Here is a 20,252-nt window from a genome sequence, read left to right as displayed (position 1 = left end):
GATGAGAGTCTTCAGGATTTGTTATACTGTATGGAATTCCACAAATTATTGAGGACTGAATTATCCAGTGGGGGAAAAAAACCCCAAGATGAGAATGGATGGAAACACAGTATTTCATCTGAGCAAATAGGCTAGGGCCTACAGAACAACACAGATAGGAAAGCAAATAGGGTTGTATCCAGTGGAGTCATCCTATTAGTGTAAGGACTTCTGTCTGCATAATGTTTCTCTTCCTTCTCTCCCTGTGTGCCCCTTCCAATTCTGCTCCAGAAAAGATTGGGGGGGGGGGCATTGGTGTGCACAGGGCGAGAAGAAGTCCCATTGCACAAACTGCTGACTAATTATTGGATACAATCCATAGTCTCTAAAGCAGGAATGGCTACCTGTGTGTTTACCTCTAAAGCTCTAGAAGGTCCTTCATGTCTCTACCCAAATTTACTGACACTGCGGTAAAAAATGAGTTGTTCTTGGCCCTAAACAAGTATTTGGGAAAACAGAATTTGGCCATATGTACCTGCTCTAGTGTATAAAGATAGTGTGTGTGTGTGTGTGTGTGTGTGTGTGTGTGTGTGTCTTTGTCTTTCTGACATTCAAAGCATTTATAAGCTTCTTTATTGCAGAACTACTTTTGAAAATAAAAGATAACTCATAAGCTGAAGTAAATTGAGTGCTGGGGTAGAACATAGTTGATGAAAGGTCTCTGCTGGTACATTTGGATATGGCAGAAATCCAAAAGGCTCAGACATTCATCCACGCTGGCTCTTTATTATGACATGAGAAATGAAATGTATGATGTACATGTTTCACATATTTTGCAGGCCTTGCAGTTCCACTAAATGTACGTGAAGGCAGAGTTACAGATATTTCAATACAGATTATTTGGGATAGAGCAGATGGAAACTTTCAGCAGTATGAAGTCACATGTATAAACTATGCAGGTATTTTCATGGTATGTTTTTTTTAAAAAACACATCTGTTTTATATAACCAATGAAACCACTGCTGTCAAGTAAATTATAGTCATTTTAAAAAGGGATGAACCCACACAGATATTTTACTATTGTATTGCTGTTTTGAATGCATTTTTCCAGCTGATATTATGTATGTGCCTAGGTTCTCAAACCCTTGGCACTTGTGTGCTTGCAAAGCCAGAAGTCCACAGGGAAAGACAAAAGAAAAAGAACTCCTACTTTGTAGTCTCCAGTCCCTGCCATTCCGCTTGCACAGTGTCCTGCAGTGTGAATAGGGGCAGTGATTAATAGGTGCAGGATGAGGTCACAGCACACGTTGATTGCAAGAATTACATGTGCATTGAATGTGCTGATACACACCCACCCACCCACCCACCTTCAAAACTGCAAAGAAGACACTACCTCTGTTTGATCTGTAGGTCCAAAAAGTCACAAAAGAATTGGCAGAATTTTCCAGTCTGATCCCTGGCTCACTATATAACTTCACAGTTAAAACAGAAAAAGAAGGATATAAAGACAGCCTTCCTGTGAGCATACAAATAGAGACAGGTAAGAACGACAAAATTTTGCATGTAAAATGTACCGCTGCTGCAAACATCACTTTTGTTATCCTGATACACTAAAGGGCTAATCCACAAAAAAAAGAAGATTTCTGTGTAATGGGTAAATTGAAAATGATAAATGCTTTCTCGTTTATATATTTTTAACAGGGCTTACTGGGATGTGTGTATATAAATATAGCGGTGAAGCCGTCTCTGTTTGCACCTTGTATAAGAGTCTTAAGATATACAAATATACAAAATTACAAGAATATACATATACAAAATTACAAGAACATGTATAATTATTAGAGATGGAAAAAGTTAATTGTTTATTTCTGCCTTTTGTACAACTGTAAAAAAGTGGTAACCTCTTGCAGAAACATCAAGACTGATATTGTTTCCTACCTTTGATGTACCTTATCTGTTCTCAGAAGGCGGAGAATCAAATCCTATTATTTTATGTAAGGAGTTATTTATGGAAAATTAGACTTGGCCATCTGTTCCAACTTCCGGCTTCCAGACACAAAATCCTATCCATTAAGCATTGTTAATAATTTCATATTTACTTCCTCTTAAGAACCTCCATAGATGAGGATAATAATTGTTGGCTTACTAATATATGCTTGAATTGCTAATTTTCAACATAATAACCTTTGTTGATAGTGCCAAGCTCAGTTAAGTATATGAATTTCAGTAAAGACTCTGAGTCAATAACTCTTACCTGGCCACCAGCACTGGGTATATTTGATGGATACATCATTACATTGGCCTGCAAAAACTACAGCAAAGAAGAAAAGCTTTCTTCAGATATAAGGTATTGTATAAAGATAACACATTACTTTCTAGCTACAGTATGATTAGACAATGTTTTTCTTAATTATATTTTCTTAATTATACAGGAAGTACACATTTGATGGCCTTTCCTCAGGCACTGACTACTTTATTAAAATAGTTACTAAGAACAGATTAAAGAGAAGCTTCCCCACCACTTTAAAAATCAGCACTTGTAAGTTTATTTTATGCTTTGTATTCTGGATTTTCAAACTGTTCATGCAATCATTTGTAATTTAAGAGCATAAAATTGAGGGCATTTCACTACAGATGCAGTATCTACATGTGAGGGATGTATCTAATTGTTTGCAGTTTTTGATACATGATGCAAAGCTATTCCGCAAAATGGTGATTAAATGATTAATTGAATGGTGGCATTAAAATCCCTTAGTAAATAAATAAAGCACCAAGGAATCAAGACAGCCCTGTTTTCTCCCCCTCCTAATCTGCACATACGCAGGCAGCACAATAGACTAATAATAATAATAATAATAATAATAATAATAATAATAATAATAAGCCACCCATCTCTCTCGATTATCCCAGCCACTCTGGGCAGCTTCCAACAAAGTATTGGAAGACAAAAAACCTCAAACATTAAAAACCTCCCTGTACAGGGCTGCCCTCACGTGTCTTCTAAAAGTCAGATAGTAGGGAGGGTGTTCCACAGTCCAAGCACTACTACCAAAAAGGCCTTCTTCCTAGTTCCATGTAACCTCATTTCTCTCAATGAGGGAAGCGCCCTCAGAGCTGGATCTCAATGTCCGGGCTGAATGCTGTGGGTGGAGACACAATGGATTGAGTGGGAGATTCATATCCCCATCGAGTCTCAATGTAAGTTAACCATTCTCCAGAGAATGAGCATTAAGTGAAAGGGGAGGCCTAGCTAGAGATCCATGCAGATCTTGTTAGCATTTCACTCCTCTGTTGCTGGATGTGTGATTGTTACATCCATGTCAGTGTTTACTTTCTAGGCTTGGAAAGTGTGAGAACGGAAGTCAGTCTTATCTCTCCTCTGCTGTACTGTACTTTTGTACTTTTCTTTCTCTCTGTCTCTTGGAGAAGACGTGAGAGGACACCATGATTGCTTTGTCCTGTATATATTGCATGATTGTTTCTGCTATACTCTGCTGATAGAGCGTGCACATGTCTTTTGATATGTGTCACTGGTGCGCACTGGAACTGATTTGCGAATGTCTTGGGCTGCGCTTCATCAGGAAGATGCCCGGAGAGGTCTATCTCATTCCAGGGGCTGTGTGTGCCCCCCAGGCGTGTTCCGACAGATCTCCCATTCACCTTGACAATTATTCGCACTGCCTGTGTGTACAGGTGTGTCACAGAGCTCACTCTTGTGTAGCTGTTTATTTGCTCCTGCCATGGCCCTAATTAAAACCAGTCCCAACTTTGTGCCTACTATTTACAGTGGGAGGAAAGAGTAGAATGCACTCAATTAACCTACAGGGGTTCTCCATGTGCAGGTTCTTCACCAGCAGTAGACTGGGATCACACCTTGAATCCCAAGGATAAGCTAGCTAAAACAGAGGTAAGGATCCTTTGACACTCCCAAGGATTACTCAGCTCCAGCTCCCATCATCCCTGACCATTGACCGCACTTGGCAGGGGCTGATGGGATTTGCAGTCCGGCAACATCTAGAGGGCAACTCTCCGCTTGCCTGAGTTACAGAGAGGCATGCACCTCATAATTCTTATCCAAGATCTGAGAACAGATAATCCGGCTGTACTCTCTAAAGACCGTGAGAGAGGAACCCAGGAAAGTAAAAAAAAAATCCATGAAAGATTGAATTGACCTCTTGGCCCTCAGAACCATAAATCAACACATCTTTATATTCTGGCACAGCCATGATTCATACCAAAACTGAATTGGAGAAGAGGCCACATTCCCTAGCAACTGTCCTTACTTCCTTGCACGTTCAGAACTGCAAATTTAAAGGAGACGATTATAATTTCTTTAATTTTATCTCTTTCATGTTATCTCTTTAACCCAGCTCCCGATCCACCCTTAGATTTACAGGCATTTGGAATAGAAGAGAACACAGTTTATTTGTCATGGGAATTGCCCAACGGAAGCTTTGATCATTTTGAGGTAAGAAAAATAGTGTGTAATTATTATTTTTATTGACTTTCTCTCTCTCTCCCCCCCCCCCCCGCATTCACATAGGTTTACAGTCACAGAGGTGGTTCTGCCTGTGTACAGAAAACAAAGCAAAATACATAGGCAACACACACAAAACAAAATACACGTACTTGCCCTAATCCATGTATTCTTCCCCAGCATAGAAAAAGGCATCTTGAGGTGATGATATATATAGGGGGGGAAATGTCCCAAGAGAAAGAGATAAGTAGTTTATTTCCCCCTACTCTTACCATCCACTGTAGCCTCAGTGGCCGTATTGTATAAAACAAACACAAATATCTCCTTATGCCTCCTTTGACATGGCAAAACAAGAAAAAAACACCAACCACAAATCTATTTTGTTATTCATCCTAGAATATTTTATGAATTTTAATGTGTGTGTTTTTTTAATATGTACATGTGTGGAAATTACAAACTCCAGATTGTTTGTGCTTTTGTATAGATGTTCTTGTGGAAAGAAAATGTCATTTAATATGGATCATAATGACATCACATCATTGTCTGACATACCGCAGAGCAACCAGCCATGTCAGAGCAGTCCTTCTGAATAAATGAGATTAAGTGTGAAATATTAATAAGGGAGGCTTTGGAAGAGCGGTTGCCTAGCAAGTGCCCAGCACAAATGGGATCATTTTACTAGTCATTTAAAATTAATCAGCCCAGCTCATCCAATTTTCATTACACACTTAGGAATTAATGACATGAAAACAATACAAAAAAAGCAGCTTTAGTCATTTGTTTCCTTTTATATCCCTATTTTTAGTTCATTACTTTGCATTACTTTTGTATTCAGTTATAATTTGCAAGCGTACTTGCCTGACTTTAAGTTTGAACCCTCATTCTGGGTGCACACGTATCTATTTGGGACAGATCCTCCTTCTGCCCAGAAATCCTTTATCTCTATTACTGTGATTTTTGTTTCTTACTCACTTTCTTGACTGACCTGAAGCAGTCAGCCTGGGCATTTCACAGCCCTGTGACTGATGAGCAGGGCAATCCTGCACACTAGATCCTGGCACAGAGGTGCAAATGAGACTGGTATAAAACTATGTCAGATCCTGAGTCAGTTCAGAAGCCAGGGGGGAGGGGGGGATGCCTGCTGTGCTGTCCCAAGACCAGCAGAGCAGGAATTAAGCACACAATAACCCAAAATGCAGAGAGTCAACCCCTAATTGGGTGTATGCGCACTGTAAGGCCTTGGGAAAACACCAGCACGGGAATGGAAACACATGGGGGGTGCACCCCAGCTACATCCACCCCAGTCAAACAGCCACATGCAACAACAGTGTGTCACAAGTAAACAAATGCACACAAAGATCGTAAGAATTGCAATCACATATACAGGCTGTTGCAACCCCCCCCCGCTCCCTAAGAATACACTGCACACCTAGGGAGATGAGAGAAGATGACTTATTGAGAGCATGTTGCACAATGGTGAAAACCACAGTGCAAAGCAAGAATGGGCTGGGCACAGTGGCGGAAGAAGGGGGTGCGGTAGAGGTGGTCCACCCTGGGTGTCATCCCTGTGTGTGTGTGTGGGGGGGTGATATTCGGTGCACCACCCGCCTCCCAAGCCTGCTGCCTACCCCGAGCTGTCGGGGGAAGGGGGGAGCTGTGTTGCTTTGCCGGTGGCCTTCCCCCTTTGTTTTGACAGCTCGGGACTCCACTGCCTCCCCCCCGAGCTGTAGGGTGGCTGAGTGGGAGGAGGCAGGCAGACTCCGTGGGCCCCATGGGCAGCTGGCCCCACCCCCGTGAGCGGTTGGTCCCGCCCCTGGGCGCAGGGCACATGTGCCGCCCCAGGTGCCCGATCGGCTTGCACTGCCACTAGCTGGGCATATACAAACACCCTGATCAGCTCACCTGAGAAAAACTCATCAGTAGTAGAAGCAGTCCTAGAGACAGGCCACAGGCATTCATTTCTCCTTTTCTCTTAGGCCTGGAGTGTTGTTCAAATATTGCCATAATGGGACTCCATCACTTCTGTCAACAAGAAAAGTGGAACTGAATGTCCTTTCCTTGGCAAGAAAACTGCTATAGTATATTGTTTTTAGAGCATTGCGTGAACAATTCTGGTTTTCCACATATGAAGACTCAGATAATGCAGGGATTCATCATCACTATTTTAAAAAAACAAATGCGGATAGTTTACTAAATTACCACAATGTTACTAAATTACTAAAATGTTACTTAATGACTAGCACAATGGCAGGAATGTGTACATCTTTCACTGTGTTTTAAATACTATTGGTGGGTGCTGATGCTGCCTTGACTGACTCCCTAAATTATATTAAATTACTTGGGATATAATCTCTACATGTGCTTTTCTTCTCTAGCTTTCCTATGGTTTTGCAACAAGCGTTGGTTTTCTTCATACAACTGCAGTTGCTGTTGGCAGGGCTGTAGTGGAAAATCTGATGCCTGGCGTGGAATACGTTTTTCAAGTAAAGACCATTAAAGGAAAAGACTTTAGTGTGGCTGTGGAGAGAAAAGTCACTACAAGTAATTTCCTGAGAAATAATTTATATTCTCCCCTCCCCAAATACAGTGTAAATATATTTGAACAGCAGTACAGAGAATATTGAAATATGATGTGAGACACTGGGCTGGTTCAGATGCCATGGTTTAGCACTCAGCAGACCCAAACAAAGCATTGGGGTCATGTGCTTCCTGCTCCTCACCTCTTCCTGCAAAGCCCAGGAGTGGACTTCTACTACTTCCGGTTTCAGTTAATTTCAACTTAGTTGTATGTAAGAACCAGGAAGCCTGGTTTAAAACAAATAGTCATTAAACAAAACAGTGTGACAACTGCTGGTATAATTTCAGTATTCTCTATTAACCACCTCTAAGGGTATAAATGCCATTTGTTTATAATTCTGCCCTGTGTGAAATGGACAAAAAGCCAATTGTGTGCTTCAGTTTTCATGATAAACTTCCAGTAGTTTAGCCATTTTGTATTCAATTCATTTATTGCAGGCCACAACCCTGAAGCAAATTTGTTGCAAATAACCCTACAACCATTACTGAGCAAGACCTACCACCATATACATGAGCAAAATTGGCTGGTAGTATTAGCTTGTGTGTTCATTGTGGTAAATTGAATTATGTCCACCAATGTTTCATTATGTTTCATTGGTTATGGTTATTTCCCCATTATACATTGGAATATTGTGTATGTTTTCCTGATTATAAAGCTAGCGCTTCTGTCCCAATTTTCTAATGTTCCTTTCACACTGTGATACTTGTTGTGTTATGAAACTATGGCTTTTTGACAGATATGCTAACCAGATAACCACCAGATGGTTGATAAGTATCATTGAAGGATAGTGACTTACCCAAGGTCACACCATGACAATGCTCAGATGTAATAGCAAACCATGGTTTGGTGCTATGCTTTGAGTTCTGCCTTTACTTACTCCCCTCTGTTGCATGTGGCAGTTTCATGATACGACCCTAGTTTGCTTCAGTAGCTGCTCACACTACAAATTGTGGAATCTTGCAGCTCCAGACCAGGAAACTAATTTGCCTCAAACTAGGAGGGGATATAAGGGACATGGGTGGTATAAGGGCGGTATAAACCACAGAGCCTTGGGCTTTCCAATCAGAAGGTCGGCCGTTCAAATCCCCACGACGGGGTGAGCTCCCGTTTCTCAGTCCCAGCTCCTGCCAACCTAGGAGTTCGAAAGCACGCTAAAGTGCAAGTAGATAAATAGGTACGCTCCGGCGGGAAGGTAAACGGCGTTTCCGTGCGCTGCTCTGGATCACCAGAAGCGGCTTAGTCATGTTGGCCACATGACCCGGAAGCTGTATGCCATCTCCCTCGGCCAATAAAGAGAGATGAGCACCGCAACCCCAGAGTTGGCCACGACTGGACCTAATGGTCAGGGGTCCCGTTACCTTTACCTTTTAGGAGGGTATTCTCATGTCAAGGGGGAGGTGGAAGAAGCTGGAGGAGAAGGGAAGCTGGTGCACATTAGGCCATTGGCATCACAACTGAATATAGCCAATGTATATCTGATTTAGGAAGTGAACTTGGTTTCATTAGGTACAAGTTTTAAAATATTGTTCGGTTGACTGATAAACTAAATAGGTGTCTATCAAACTTAACTGGTCATCAGCTGCCCGCCTGTGTCACTTAAAAGGGATTTCTTAATAGCACCAACTTCAAAGGTGTTGAGTGCTTTTGTCAAGTGAAATGTGCTTATTTAATCTTTTTTGCCTTATATGTATAATCTATTTTCTTTCTTTTTAATCAGAACCAATGAAGATATGTGGTCTAGCCTTAACACTGGTAAATACTTCGTCTGCTACATTAACATGGAATCCCAAGGAGACCAACTTTACCTATTATAAAGCGTCTGTATCAAACAGTACATTCACAAAGGAATATACTATTTTAGGAACTCGGATACATTACACCATTACAGATCTGACTCCTGGTGGGATTTATAATTTCACACTGCAAAGAGTAAAAGGGAGTGTTGAAAGTCCAGTTGCCTTTACTGAAATCACTGCAGGTTTGTAGTTTTTTCTGCTGCTATTTATTTATTAAGGGTCCAATAAATATTTACACACGCTGCTGCCCATTTTTAAGGTTTTAACCCTCTATGGCTTTGTGAAAACATGGGCTGCTTCACTTTTTAAAGCTGCACTCATACACTTACCTGGGAATAAGTCCCACTGAACTGTGTAGACGTGTGAGATTGCTGAATTTGGGCATTTACTCATATCAGAAAATGTTGCACATGCAGAGTGAGATGGTGGTGCAAAAATATCCCTGATGTAAGATGGAAAAAAGATGAAATTTGTTAAAGAGTGTAGGAACTCAGCAGCACATATAAAACTGGCCTACTCTCAGGACCGACCCATTGATTTCAGTTGCAAAAATGATCTGTGCATTTGAGTCTATGTGAACTCAGGGTAGGAAAAGTCTTCAGAATTTTTACACAGCCTGAAGTTGAATACTTTTTAAGGTTCAGATCATAAGTGCTTTCTTTGTAGCTGTAATCCAGGCAGAGTATTTTAGAAGAGAAACTCCAGTTGAAGCCCATACCTGATTTGTTTTCCACTGGTCAGGTTTCACGCCTGATTTAAGTATGAGTGCTGTAAACGCCTTCTGCAGTACCTGCTATTTTTATGCTCAAATGAAAAAATGACAGTAATCATTTCCTTTGTTTTATTCAGTTTAAGAAGGAAAGTAAGGCATCACAGGTATTTGTGTTTAGTAATAATATAATAATCATTTGTTTTCTACATATAGCACATTTGTTCAGTTTGTGAACAAATTATGGGGAATTTTGAGATTTGCAAATTTCCAGATTTTGCTCCTCTGTTCACCACACAAAGACAGGTGACTTGTGAATAACTGGGGCTGTGGTGTCTGCTTAAGGGTTGCTTTTGTGTGTGTGTGTGTGTGTGTACATAATACATACATTTCAATGGAAAAAAATAATGAATAAATGAATTTTCTTCAAGAGCCGGAAAAACCACAGAAACTAACAGTCTTCAACGTGTCGGCACATTCCTTTTCTCTACATTGGAGGCTGCCGCATGGATATGTGGAAAGGTTTCATGTGGTTCTCACACCTCCTCATGGCTTTGTTTCTATCCGAGATGTGGGAGGTGGGGAGTATCAGGTATGTGGGAGCTTTTGTTTTGTAGTGCTTGGATAGTCAGCAATTGTTCATATGCTCTGCTGATAGGAAAAATTGGCCAAGCATGACGTTCTCTCTATTTAAGCTTTTAAACCTTAGATGAGAATTCAAAAGTACACATGCCAAATTTGTGAGAGCAAATTTCAACATCTATGGTTTGTTGCCTTAACAACAGTTATAATACTTTTACGAAGTCCGCCACAGACATCCAGCCAGTCATTTAAGGGTTCATGAATAGTTTAACAAAGGCAGGGCAGAGCTATTGAGTAATACAGGCTCATTAATTGTGTACTTGCCAGGAAGATCTAGACTTAAATCATTAATGCCAGGCAACATTTCCCTCTTAAGCTATCACAAAGTTATAGGAGCATTGTTTGATTCCTGTATTTGAAATATATATATATCATTACCATGGTTTTTCATGTTATTTTGCTTCTGTTTTTTATTGGAGCTTCAAAGGCACAGGTACTTCATAAGAATGCTAACTAATGGTTTTGGTGGGTTATGTTTTAAACTGACAGCTCAACAAGTTGTTTTTCCCTAGGATGCCTCAGCAAAGATGAACAGAATATTCTAGTGTCTTTAGCTGCAAGAGACTAACCTGGGAATTTTGCAGAATCCTAGAATGTAGTAAACAGAGCCTCTGCGATGAGTTGATCTTTGGCAGAAGAATCTTGTGCTCTTTGAGTGTTACCTTTTCACACCTTTTAATAGGCAACTTTCATATTGCAAGAATGTGAAAAGTATATTTAAAGAAAAGTATTTAAATATGATGTGTGTTGTGAATCTTTGTAATATGAATGCCGCTTATTTAATGTTTGCTTTTGTTTAAATTGTAAGCTGTAGTTCTAACTGGGTTAATTTATTATTTTAGGCTGATATTTCTAGCACTACTCCTGGAACATTGTACAATGTGACTGTTTCTTCAGTTACCTCTTCGGTGTACAGCTCACCTGTCAGCAAAACAGTGACAACTAATGTAACTAGTGAGTTTATTGTCATGTATTGCGCGTGACTATTTCCTTTAAAGGTCTCACTTACCTTTTAAAATATATATAACGTGCTATTTTGAAGATTACAGTACATTCTTTCAATTAGTGTCTGTTCATTTCTGTGTTAAATTGTTTGAGAAAGATACCGTTTCTTAAGCAAATGGTTCATGTGTTTGAAAGAGATGCATGTCTGAAAAATCAATAGTAATTTGGCATTATTTGTAACAGAGTTGCCAAAATACAAGTACTCCTGGATCAGATAAGCAGCTTCCTTTTGTATGATTTCTTGGGGAAATCCACTTCCAAAAAATCTGTAGTGCTTAAAGTGCAGAAGCCTGGTGCTAAGGAAGCTTTAATAATGTGTGCGAAAAACTAAACTGGCATCAAGACCTATTTTGTCTATGACTATTGCAGCATTCCATTTTTTGAATTCTTATGGAAAGAATGTACTTGGTGTTCCAAAAGGCATTTTATCATCTTTCATAATACTTCTAAAGAAAGCCAACTTCATACTATCTGCACTTTAAGAACTCAAAGACATCTTTGCTGGCGAATTCTTTCGTTATTATGCACTAGCAGCAGAGGTATACACGCACAACTTAATTAAAAGCCTGTCCTTCATACAGATCCAGGACCTCCTGTTTTCCTTGCGGGGGAAAGAGTTGGATCTGCAGGAATTCTTCTCTCTTGGAACACACCACCACATCCAAATGGGAGGATTATATCCTACATTGTTAAATATAAGGAGGTCTGTCCTTGGATTCAAAATACTTATACTCAGGTTACAACAAAGCCAGACAGTTTGGAAGTCCTTCTCACCAATCTTAACCCTGGAACAACTTATGAGATTCAGGTATGTGTTTGGTTGTTTTCTGCCTGCTTGCTTGTTACTTGCAAAGTGTAAATTAAAATATAGTTTTTATTGCGTGTAACAGTAGGATAAAAAAAGATACCCTATTAATTCACTGTTTTACCTTCTCATTGCACACCTGATATGCACAAAGGAAAGCATGACTGTTGCATTTTGCCTTCTCGTTGCTTCATCTCTGTTCATTCATTATTCATGGCCAATTAATTGATAGATATGAAGTTCTTTACTTCAAAATACAAAGCCTAGTTCTATTATATACATAGCACATGATCATTGCAGCATTAATAAAAATCAGGTTACAGGGGGTTTAATCTTAAGACAATGGAAGCAATTTACTATTTTGCAATTCCTTTTTAGTTCATATTATACCACAGTGGTTAATTCATTTTGTTCAGAGGATTTTGTTTTTTTAAAAAAGACCCAAAATATTTTATGACTTAAAAAACAGATGGCTTATTATTAACATTTTATGATTAAAAAGCCTAGTTAACTTGAACTACTGCAAACCAGAGATTGCTTTAAAACAATCACTTTCAATTTTAAGAGGTTTGGGGAAAAAATATTTATGTCAATTATTGAATGGTAGTTCTTTGAATTGTACATTGATAAAAAACAACAACATGGCATATACAGGTTTGAATCCAAAGAAATGCACTCATCTTCCTCATTGCCACCCCTTGCAACCCACCAAAAGCCAAGCAATTCATAATAATAATAATAATAATAATAATAAGAAGAAGAAGAAGAAGAAGAAGAAGAAGAAGAAGTAATATATTATTTATACCCCATCCATCTGGCTGGGTTTCCCCAGCCACTCTGGGTGGCTTCAAGCAAAATATTAAAATACAATAATTCATCAAATATTAAAAGCTTTCCTAAACATTCTGTAGAACGATTTGGGAGGTGGAAATTGGCAGAAAAAATGACACCCCACCCCTGCTTGAACAGAACTCTCTTCTTTCACGAGGTTTGTGTCTGAGCCATAGGGGAGATTAGTGAATACTTTTGCTTTTTAAACAGAATGATATCATTTATGTTTTAACAAACCAGATGCTATATCCTTCCTTCCTTCCTTCCTTCCTTCCTTCCTTCCTTCCTTCCTTCCTTCCTTCCTTCTTCTCCCTTATCAATTTTATTCCAACTGGATTTTGACAACAGATTTAACTTTTTAAGTTAAATGTATTTGTTGTAGCCGACAAAATCCTTGCACTGTTTCCATTCATGGGTCCCTCCCCACGTGATCACATCTCCTGTTGTGATCTAACAATCAGCATCCTATAACAATATTTCACACTTTATGAATAGGGCAAACGAAATTTCCTTCCTCTGAAGAGCCTTAAATTGTACCATTAACCATTCTCCTTGCAATACGCGAATATGGCTATAATATAGGCACTGTAAAGATCAAAGGTTAAGCCCATTTCCTTTTATCGCTCAGCTGAGAGCTTTTGCTGTCTCTCTTGATTAAAGTAAATCTCTTATTCCATGAAAAATAAGTCTCCTAGTACCCATCATTTCAGCGCACATTGCTGAATTTATTCTTTCATTATTTCAGGGTGTTGGTGCTATGAAAGCTCGGGTTCATCACAACTGCACTTGGATTTCTCCATTCTGTTCTATGGCAGCTCTCATTTATACACTGGAAGAGATTATTTTTTTGTGTTTGAGTCTAGGAAATTCATGTGTCTATGGAGCTGGAGCTGGCCTGTTGAGCCTGGCTTGGCTCAAGGGGTCAGAGACACTTGTACCACTGAAACTGTGTTTGCAGAGGCTGCAATTACAGATGAGGTTTTTGGAAGGCCAAGACTGATGTTTAATCATGCCATACTCGTGACCCACTCCCAATGCCCAATCAGGCTCTTAAGATATACCATAACTCTAACAATGCACCTAAGAATTGGTTAATATGAGTTTCCACATGTATGTTTAGGCTTTGAGTAGATTCAGATGACACAGAGCCACTTTGAGTTCATTTCCACATAGTGAACCAGTTATCTGTAGCTCTACTGCAGTCCTGTAATTGCACAGAAATATGGACTTGGCAGTGGTGTAGAAATGAGAGCTTGGACATGGATGTGTTTGCACAGCCTATGTGATGCACCATTGGCCATCACATAGAACTATATATTGGATTAAAGCATCTTTGGTCTCTTTCTGTATATGTTCTATTTTTATTATGTCGCTTTGAGGATGCAAACAGAAATTTGCCCTTCTTTCCCACCCAATTTTATGTCATTTTGCGTCTTAACCAGTCCCGATTTCTGTTGTCTGTTCATATGGAAGCCTGTTCTGCCTCTGATCTCTGTCTTGTTGCTTTTGGATATTTTCTGTCTCTGCTGTTCACTTTTTGAGATGAGGTGGCCCAAACTGAAAACCAATGCCAGTTCAAGGTTGGTGCATAGCATTGTTTTTTTTGTTTTGTTTTGTTTTCTTAAATTATGGCAGTTTATAAAATTATGCATGGCATGGAGCAATTCCCTAACACTAGAACTCGTGGATATTCAATGAAGCTGAATGTTGGAAAATTCAGGAGAGATAAAAGAGAGTTCTTCTTCATGAAGCATGTGGTTAAACGATGGATCTCACTCCCACAGGACGCAGTGATGGCCACTAACTTAGATGGCTTTAAAAGAGGATCAGAGAAATTCAGGGAGGAGAGGCAGATACAGATGCTAGCTATCAACTAGCCATGATAGCTATGCCAGCGTTGGAAGTAATGCTTCTGAATACCAGATGCTGGAAACCACAGGAGAGGATAGTGTTCTTGTTATGTACTAAGCTTGGATCCTAGAACAATAGGCAAGTAGGATACCAGAATGCAACAACTGATTGGGTTGCAGGAGAAGACCAATCAGGCTCCAGGACAGGATGTCAGACTAGATGGGCCACTGGTCTAATCCAGCGGACTCTCCTTATGTTCATATGTCTATGTCTCTATGGAATTGACATTGTGAGTGATTGGGGTTTGCATTTGCTCCCACTCTGTGCTAATTTGCCAGGCATTACTCTATTCTTTAATGGGATGTGGGTGGCGCTGTGGTGTAAACCACTGAGCCTTGGGCTTGCCGATCAGAAGGTCGGCGGTTCAAATCCCCATGGCGGGGTGAGCTCCCGTTGCTCGGTCCCTGCTCCTGCCAACCTAGCAGTTCGAAAGCACCTCAAGGTGCAAGTAGATAAATAGGTACTGCTGCGGCGGAAGGTAAACGGTGATTCCATGTGCTGCTCTGGTTCACCAGAAGCGGCTTAGTCATGCTGGCCACAGGACCTGGAAGCTGTACGCCGGCTCCCTCGGCCAATAAAGCGAGATGAGCGCCGCAACCCCAGAGTAGGCCACGACTGGACCTAATGGTCAGGGGTCTTTTTACCTTTACCTTTACTCTATTCTTCATACAGTTTGTTACTGTGAATTGGCAGTAAATGTTGGAATATTTAGTTTGAACTGGATTTTGATGAGCCTCGTTCCATGCCAATAAGCATAAGACATCTTTGCCCGGTGACACTGGGGCCTATAGATTGCAGCAAAATACTGGGCAAGGTCTTGCCCGTTATCTTGTCTGTGCGATGTGCTCATGGGAAAAAATTTGCCCAAGAGCCCTTTCAAGGGGGAGGTGAAGCCTATATAAGGCTGCTTTCTCTGGAGCTCAGAGCCATTTCGCCTTGAGAGCTTCCTGCTCACACACCCTCATGTTTGAGTTTTCACTGAACATTTTTGGGTCGCTCATTGACAGGGCCAGATAGATTTTTTTCCCTCTCAACCTGATTTGCACCTGGTTGGAGTTTTCTCTACCTCTCCTTCAGTGAAATTATGGTCTTCCTTTGTTAAGTGGAAGAGTGTTGTTTGAATGATGCTGGAAATACCACTGGGCAGGACCAACATAGTATAGGAGGCCCCCATAAGGGCCTAAGGGGAAGATGGACTATGGCACCTCCAAGCTCAGGTTGGGGTATCTGCCTGGTTGGGATCTGTACCCTGGTCACCCAGTGAGACATTATTTGCTTTGCAGACAGCTTATTTGCTGCTCTCCTGGGTCACATAATGTGCCTGCCTAGTCAATCAGGATTAAGCTGTTGACAGTGAAATTTTAAAACACACAGTCACCATCCACATCTCCATTGAAATAAATAGGAGCTATGTAGCATCCTTCACCTGCTCTTACACAGCTCTTTCTTATTTCAAAGATGCTTGTGCAGGTGAACTTCCCATTTTTATGATATGTTTTTAGCTTACGGGAATGTATGCTGTCTTGCAATTTATTATCATAATAAACGTATAATTTATTATTAATACTGTTATTTCTTGCTTTAAAATAATTATCCTAACGGGACTAATTTGGGTTTATTGCAGGTTGCTGCTGAAAACAGTGCTGGCATTGGAGTATTTAGTGACCCATTTCTCTTTCAAACTGCAGAAAGTGGTAACTTGATTTATGTTATGATTTTTATCTAGCTTATTAGGTTATTATGTCACTGTGTTGAGCTTCAGGCCCTGTAAGTGCAGATGAGTAGGTGAAAGTTGGGAGAAAATTTGGGATGCTGAGAAGTTAGTCCTGCTTCTCCTGTTACTGATTTTGCAGTTTACCAAGAATATTGCCCTTATGCAGCTGAAAATTATGGATATTTTTACTAGGCTACTAGCATAATTAACCAAGAGGATTTTGGGGGCATTTTTGTGCATGTGGGTGGGTGGATTGTTCTGCGAGTGAGAAGGTGAGGGCTTGAGAGAGATTGCAGCTGTGCATTAGAAATACATTGATGAGTCAGTCTCTGGATCAAACTGGAACAGAGAAATTAGGTTTGGGCACTATAATGAGCTATTTCATCCGAAAAGTATAGGCTATCTGGCTAGAATACTCATGTATTAAAATTTGACTCTAACCAAGCTAAAAATGATAATTAAATGTTTTCGTTCTGAAGTTTGTTTAATGTTACATTATTTTTAAAGCTCCAGGTAAAGTGGTGAATCTCACAGTTGAGGCTTTCAACTATTCTGCCGTAAACCTGATTTGGTTTCTACCTCGGCAGCCAAATGGAAAAATAACCAGTTTCAAAATTAGCGTAAAGCATGCAAGAAGTGGGATAGTTGTGAAAGATGTCTCTGTTAAAGTAGAGGACCTTCTGTCTGGAAGGCTACCAGAATGCAATGTAAGTAATGTAAAATGTTTTGGTTATGGGTGGACAAGAATTTGATCTATCTGCATTTTTATTTAGAAAGATGTATTTCATGTAAAAAAAATAATCCAAAGGTCTTTACTCATTCAGAAGTTTATACAGTGCTATCGTTTGCAGCTTGATTTGTATTAATCTCTTGGAAACAAGCAGTGGCGTAGCGTGGGTTGTCAGCACCCGGGGAAAGGCAAGTAATTTGCGCCCCCTAATCCGTGGATTTGCGCCCCCTAACCCGTGGATTTGCGCCCCCTAACCCTAACTCCCAGATGTTGCGCCCGGTGCGGCCGGCCCCCCCTGCACCCCCCACGCTACGCCACTGGAAACAAGGAGGTCCCCTCCCCCCAGACTGAGTGAATGCTGCAGATTGTGATCGAAAGCATGTGGACCATCTATGCAGGTTCCACCTCAAAAATTCAATTTAGCAGCTGCCCTCACAGTATCCCCAAGCTGCTGCTTAAACTGTCCCAAGTTTATAGCAGAATTTGGAGATTAAGGCTAAATAGGTTTACATAGATATAACCACCATTGCACTTTATGGCAATTACTTCTGAGTAAACAAACATGGGATTGTGCTGCAATCATTTATCTACTTACTTGGAAATAAACCCATTGGGTTCAATGAAGAAACATGTATAGGATTGTGTTAAAAGGAAATTGCTACCTGGGGCAATTACATTATGTTTCTCTTTATGTCTCACACCATCCTTGACCTGCTTTTGAATTTTGTATCAATAACCCAACTCATTGCTCAATCATGGTTGAAAGTTAAAGTCTGTAGTAGCAAGAATCAGACATCTATATGCCTGACTTTTCATAACTAGAGCCCCAGTTACATTAATCAACATGATAAGATTACTTCTAGCTAATTAAAAGGTAGAATCCTACTCTTGTAAAATATATAACGTTAACGGCTCCAGCAGGTTAAGACCTTGGGTTTACATTTCATTCAAGCAAATGGATTTGCGGCAACAGAGTTTCCAAACTTCATGACAAATAAGTTCTACATCAAGAGTGCTGTTTATTCAATCGGTAACGTTGCCCCAGTTATGTTACATATTGTTGTGCAGTTGCAGGCCACATAGATCAACAACATTTATCAGTGTGCAACCTAATTTAATATTTTTTATAACCGAGATGGAGAGTGCTAGAAATATAATTTGGAAATGCTTCACTAGAAATAGAAGTTTGGTTCTCTCAGGTGTAAAGGTAAAAAAGGTGAACGGTTACCTCCAGTCAAAGGCAACTATGGGGTTGCGGTGCTCATCTCGCTTTCAGGCCAAGGGAGCTGGCATTTGTTCACAGACAGCTTTCCGGGTCATGTTGCCAGCATGACTAAACCACTTCTGGTGCAACAGAACACCGGGACGGAAACCAGAGGTGTATGCAGGTCCATTAATAGTAAATTGCAAGTGTTGATGCAGAACTCAGTAATTTGAGCTGCATAATTTTGTACTTGCCTAGGAAAAAGCCTGTATTGGAGTTGGCAAAAAAATAAATGGAAATTACACCAAAAAATGGCAATATGCAGCTAAGGTTTTTATTCTTTCCCCTTATTTATAGTGCTGCCTAGAGAGTTCTTAAGAAAAGTTTTTGTTATATTCTTCTTTTGGACGCATAATTAACATTCCTATTGACTCTGTATTTATCATGTTGTACGTAGCATGAAGCTAATTGTTATTCTTAAGTTATTTTGTCTTTACAGGATAACAGTGAATCGTTTTTGTGGAGCACTACGACTCCCTCAACTACTTCTAGTAAAACTACTATGTTGACACCAAGTACAGTTGCTCCCAGCAAAATGATCTCTGTCTGGAATGAACCTATCAGTTTTGTTGTGACTAATCTCAGGCCATACACAACTTACCTTTTTGAAGTTTCTGCAGTTACCACCGAAGCAGGTTATATTGACAGTGCAATTGTCAGGACACCAGAATCAGGTATGTATTTTGTAGGAGGGAGATGTCAACTATAGTGCAGGCAGTCTTCCTGGCTTCACATGCTCACATGCCCAACTTGAGAGTGTCTTGGGATTCTCAGGAAGTGTGGGTTCCTGGGAAGGCTGCAGAATGCAGACCACAGGAGAGAGAATTTCTAGAACTAAAAAAAACACAACAACACTCATGAAACCCCTCTAAAGTTAGGAAGGGATAAAAAAACAACAACAACCCTCCACTCCATCCATAAGAATTCCACAAAAAACGTCTTCGTTTCAGAATTCTTAAGAGAACATGTATGAATTAGGAAATCAGAGCAGTGGCCCACCTGCCTGTGGAAAGCCTGCCGTTTCCGATAAAGAAATATAAAAGGGTTAATTTCTGCAGGCACAACAAACATGGCAATAAAGAACCCACAATGGGGTCCATTTAACAGTCAAAATAGATAAGAAGCTGGAGATCTGTAATTCTTTTAATGTTTCTGAAAAGCAGCTTTTGTACTAGGAGTGGGTTTAACGCTTTCACCCAGTGTTATTTTTTTGAACTTCCACCCCTCGGCTGCTATTTGCCTTCTTAGGGGTAGCATATGGGTACTACTTCTACTTTTCTGCGCTACAAATATCTTCATGTTTTGGTGGCACAGCATGTTAACTCCTTAGAATGCAGTGAGTTACTATGAATAAACGAGGATGAGAAATTATTAACCACGATATAAACCCTGAAACTGAGTAAGACATGTCTCCCAACTAGAACTATAGTCCTGCTTAACCAACTTCAAGATTAACATTTTAGAATAATCCATTAATTGTGGGGAATGCCCTTACAGTTGGCATCAGGATGGCATCATCTTCAATAAGCACCTAAAAATCCTTTGAATTGATGAGAGATTTATTTCCTTTCATTAGCAGCTGTTCTCATTTTGACAGCGAGTGTAATATAAAATATTTGTCCTTTTTTCATGTCCAGCAGTGCCTTTGAATAATGTCGTGTTTGACCTAATCGTTGTCACACTTCAAGCAGCTGAAACATTTTGTCAGCTGTGCAGAAATAGCAATATGTCAGGGATATCACTAACAAAGTGTTCAAGCGAATATTTGAGACAGTTTGAATTCATTCCCAAGATTATTTTTAGCAAATGGT

General features: G+C 40.1%; 1 protein-coding gene and 1 long non-coding RNA gene across 4 annotated transcripts in view; one reads left to right on the top strand and one right to left on the bottom strand.

Moving 5' to 3' along the window:
* The window catches only part of PTPRQ (protein tyrosine phosphatase receptor type Q), a 106,531-nt gene that overhangs the window by 10,210 nt on the left and 76,069 nt on the right, over positions 1-20,252 (top strand). For all 3 annotated transcript variants that reach the window (XM_081211176.1, XM_081211175.1, XM_081211174.1), the window contains exons 12-24: positions 819-949; positions 1,390-1,519; positions 2,176-2,326; positions 2,412-2,518; positions 4,350-4,447; positions 6,832-6,997; positions 8,752-9,012; positions 9,971-10,131; positions 11,024-11,135; positions 11,768-11,994; positions 16,358-16,427; positions 16,955-17,154; positions 18,881-19,115. In XM_081211176.1, the coding sequence (XP_081067302.1) occupies positions 819-949; positions 1,390-1,519; positions 2,176-2,326; positions 2,412-2,518; positions 4,350-4,447; positions 6,832-6,997; positions 8,752-9,012; positions 9,971-10,131; positions 11,024-11,135; positions 11,768-11,994; positions 16,358-16,427; positions 16,955-17,154; positions 18,881-19,115 (2,049 nt within the window). The remainder of the gene's footprint in view (positions 1-818; positions 950-1,389; positions 1,520-2,175; positions 2,327-2,411; positions 2,519-4,349; positions 4,448-6,831; positions 6,998-8,751; positions 9,013-9,970; positions 10,132-11,023; positions 11,136-11,767; positions 11,995-16,357; positions 16,428-16,954; positions 17,155-18,880; positions 19,116-20,252) is intronic.
* On the bottom strand, positions 2,234-19,179 carry LOC308596355. Its single transcript, XR_014012485.1, has 4 exons — positions 19,043-19,179; positions 9,160-9,272; positions 6,359-6,478; positions 2,234-2,290 (listed from the first exon to the last, which is right to left on the bottom strand). It is a non-coding gene; the product is annotated as an uncharacterized lncRNA (long non-coding RNA).

This window comes from Podarcis bocagei (assembly GCF_964188305.1).
Source record: "Podarcis bocagei genome assembly, chromosome: 10".
NCBI lineage: Eukaryota > Metazoa > Chordata > Lepidosauria > Squamata > Lacertidae > Podarcis > Podarcis bocagei.
The sequence above is the reverse complement of the archived record's forward strand: the minus strand, read 5'-3'. Positions and strand labels throughout refer to the sequence as shown.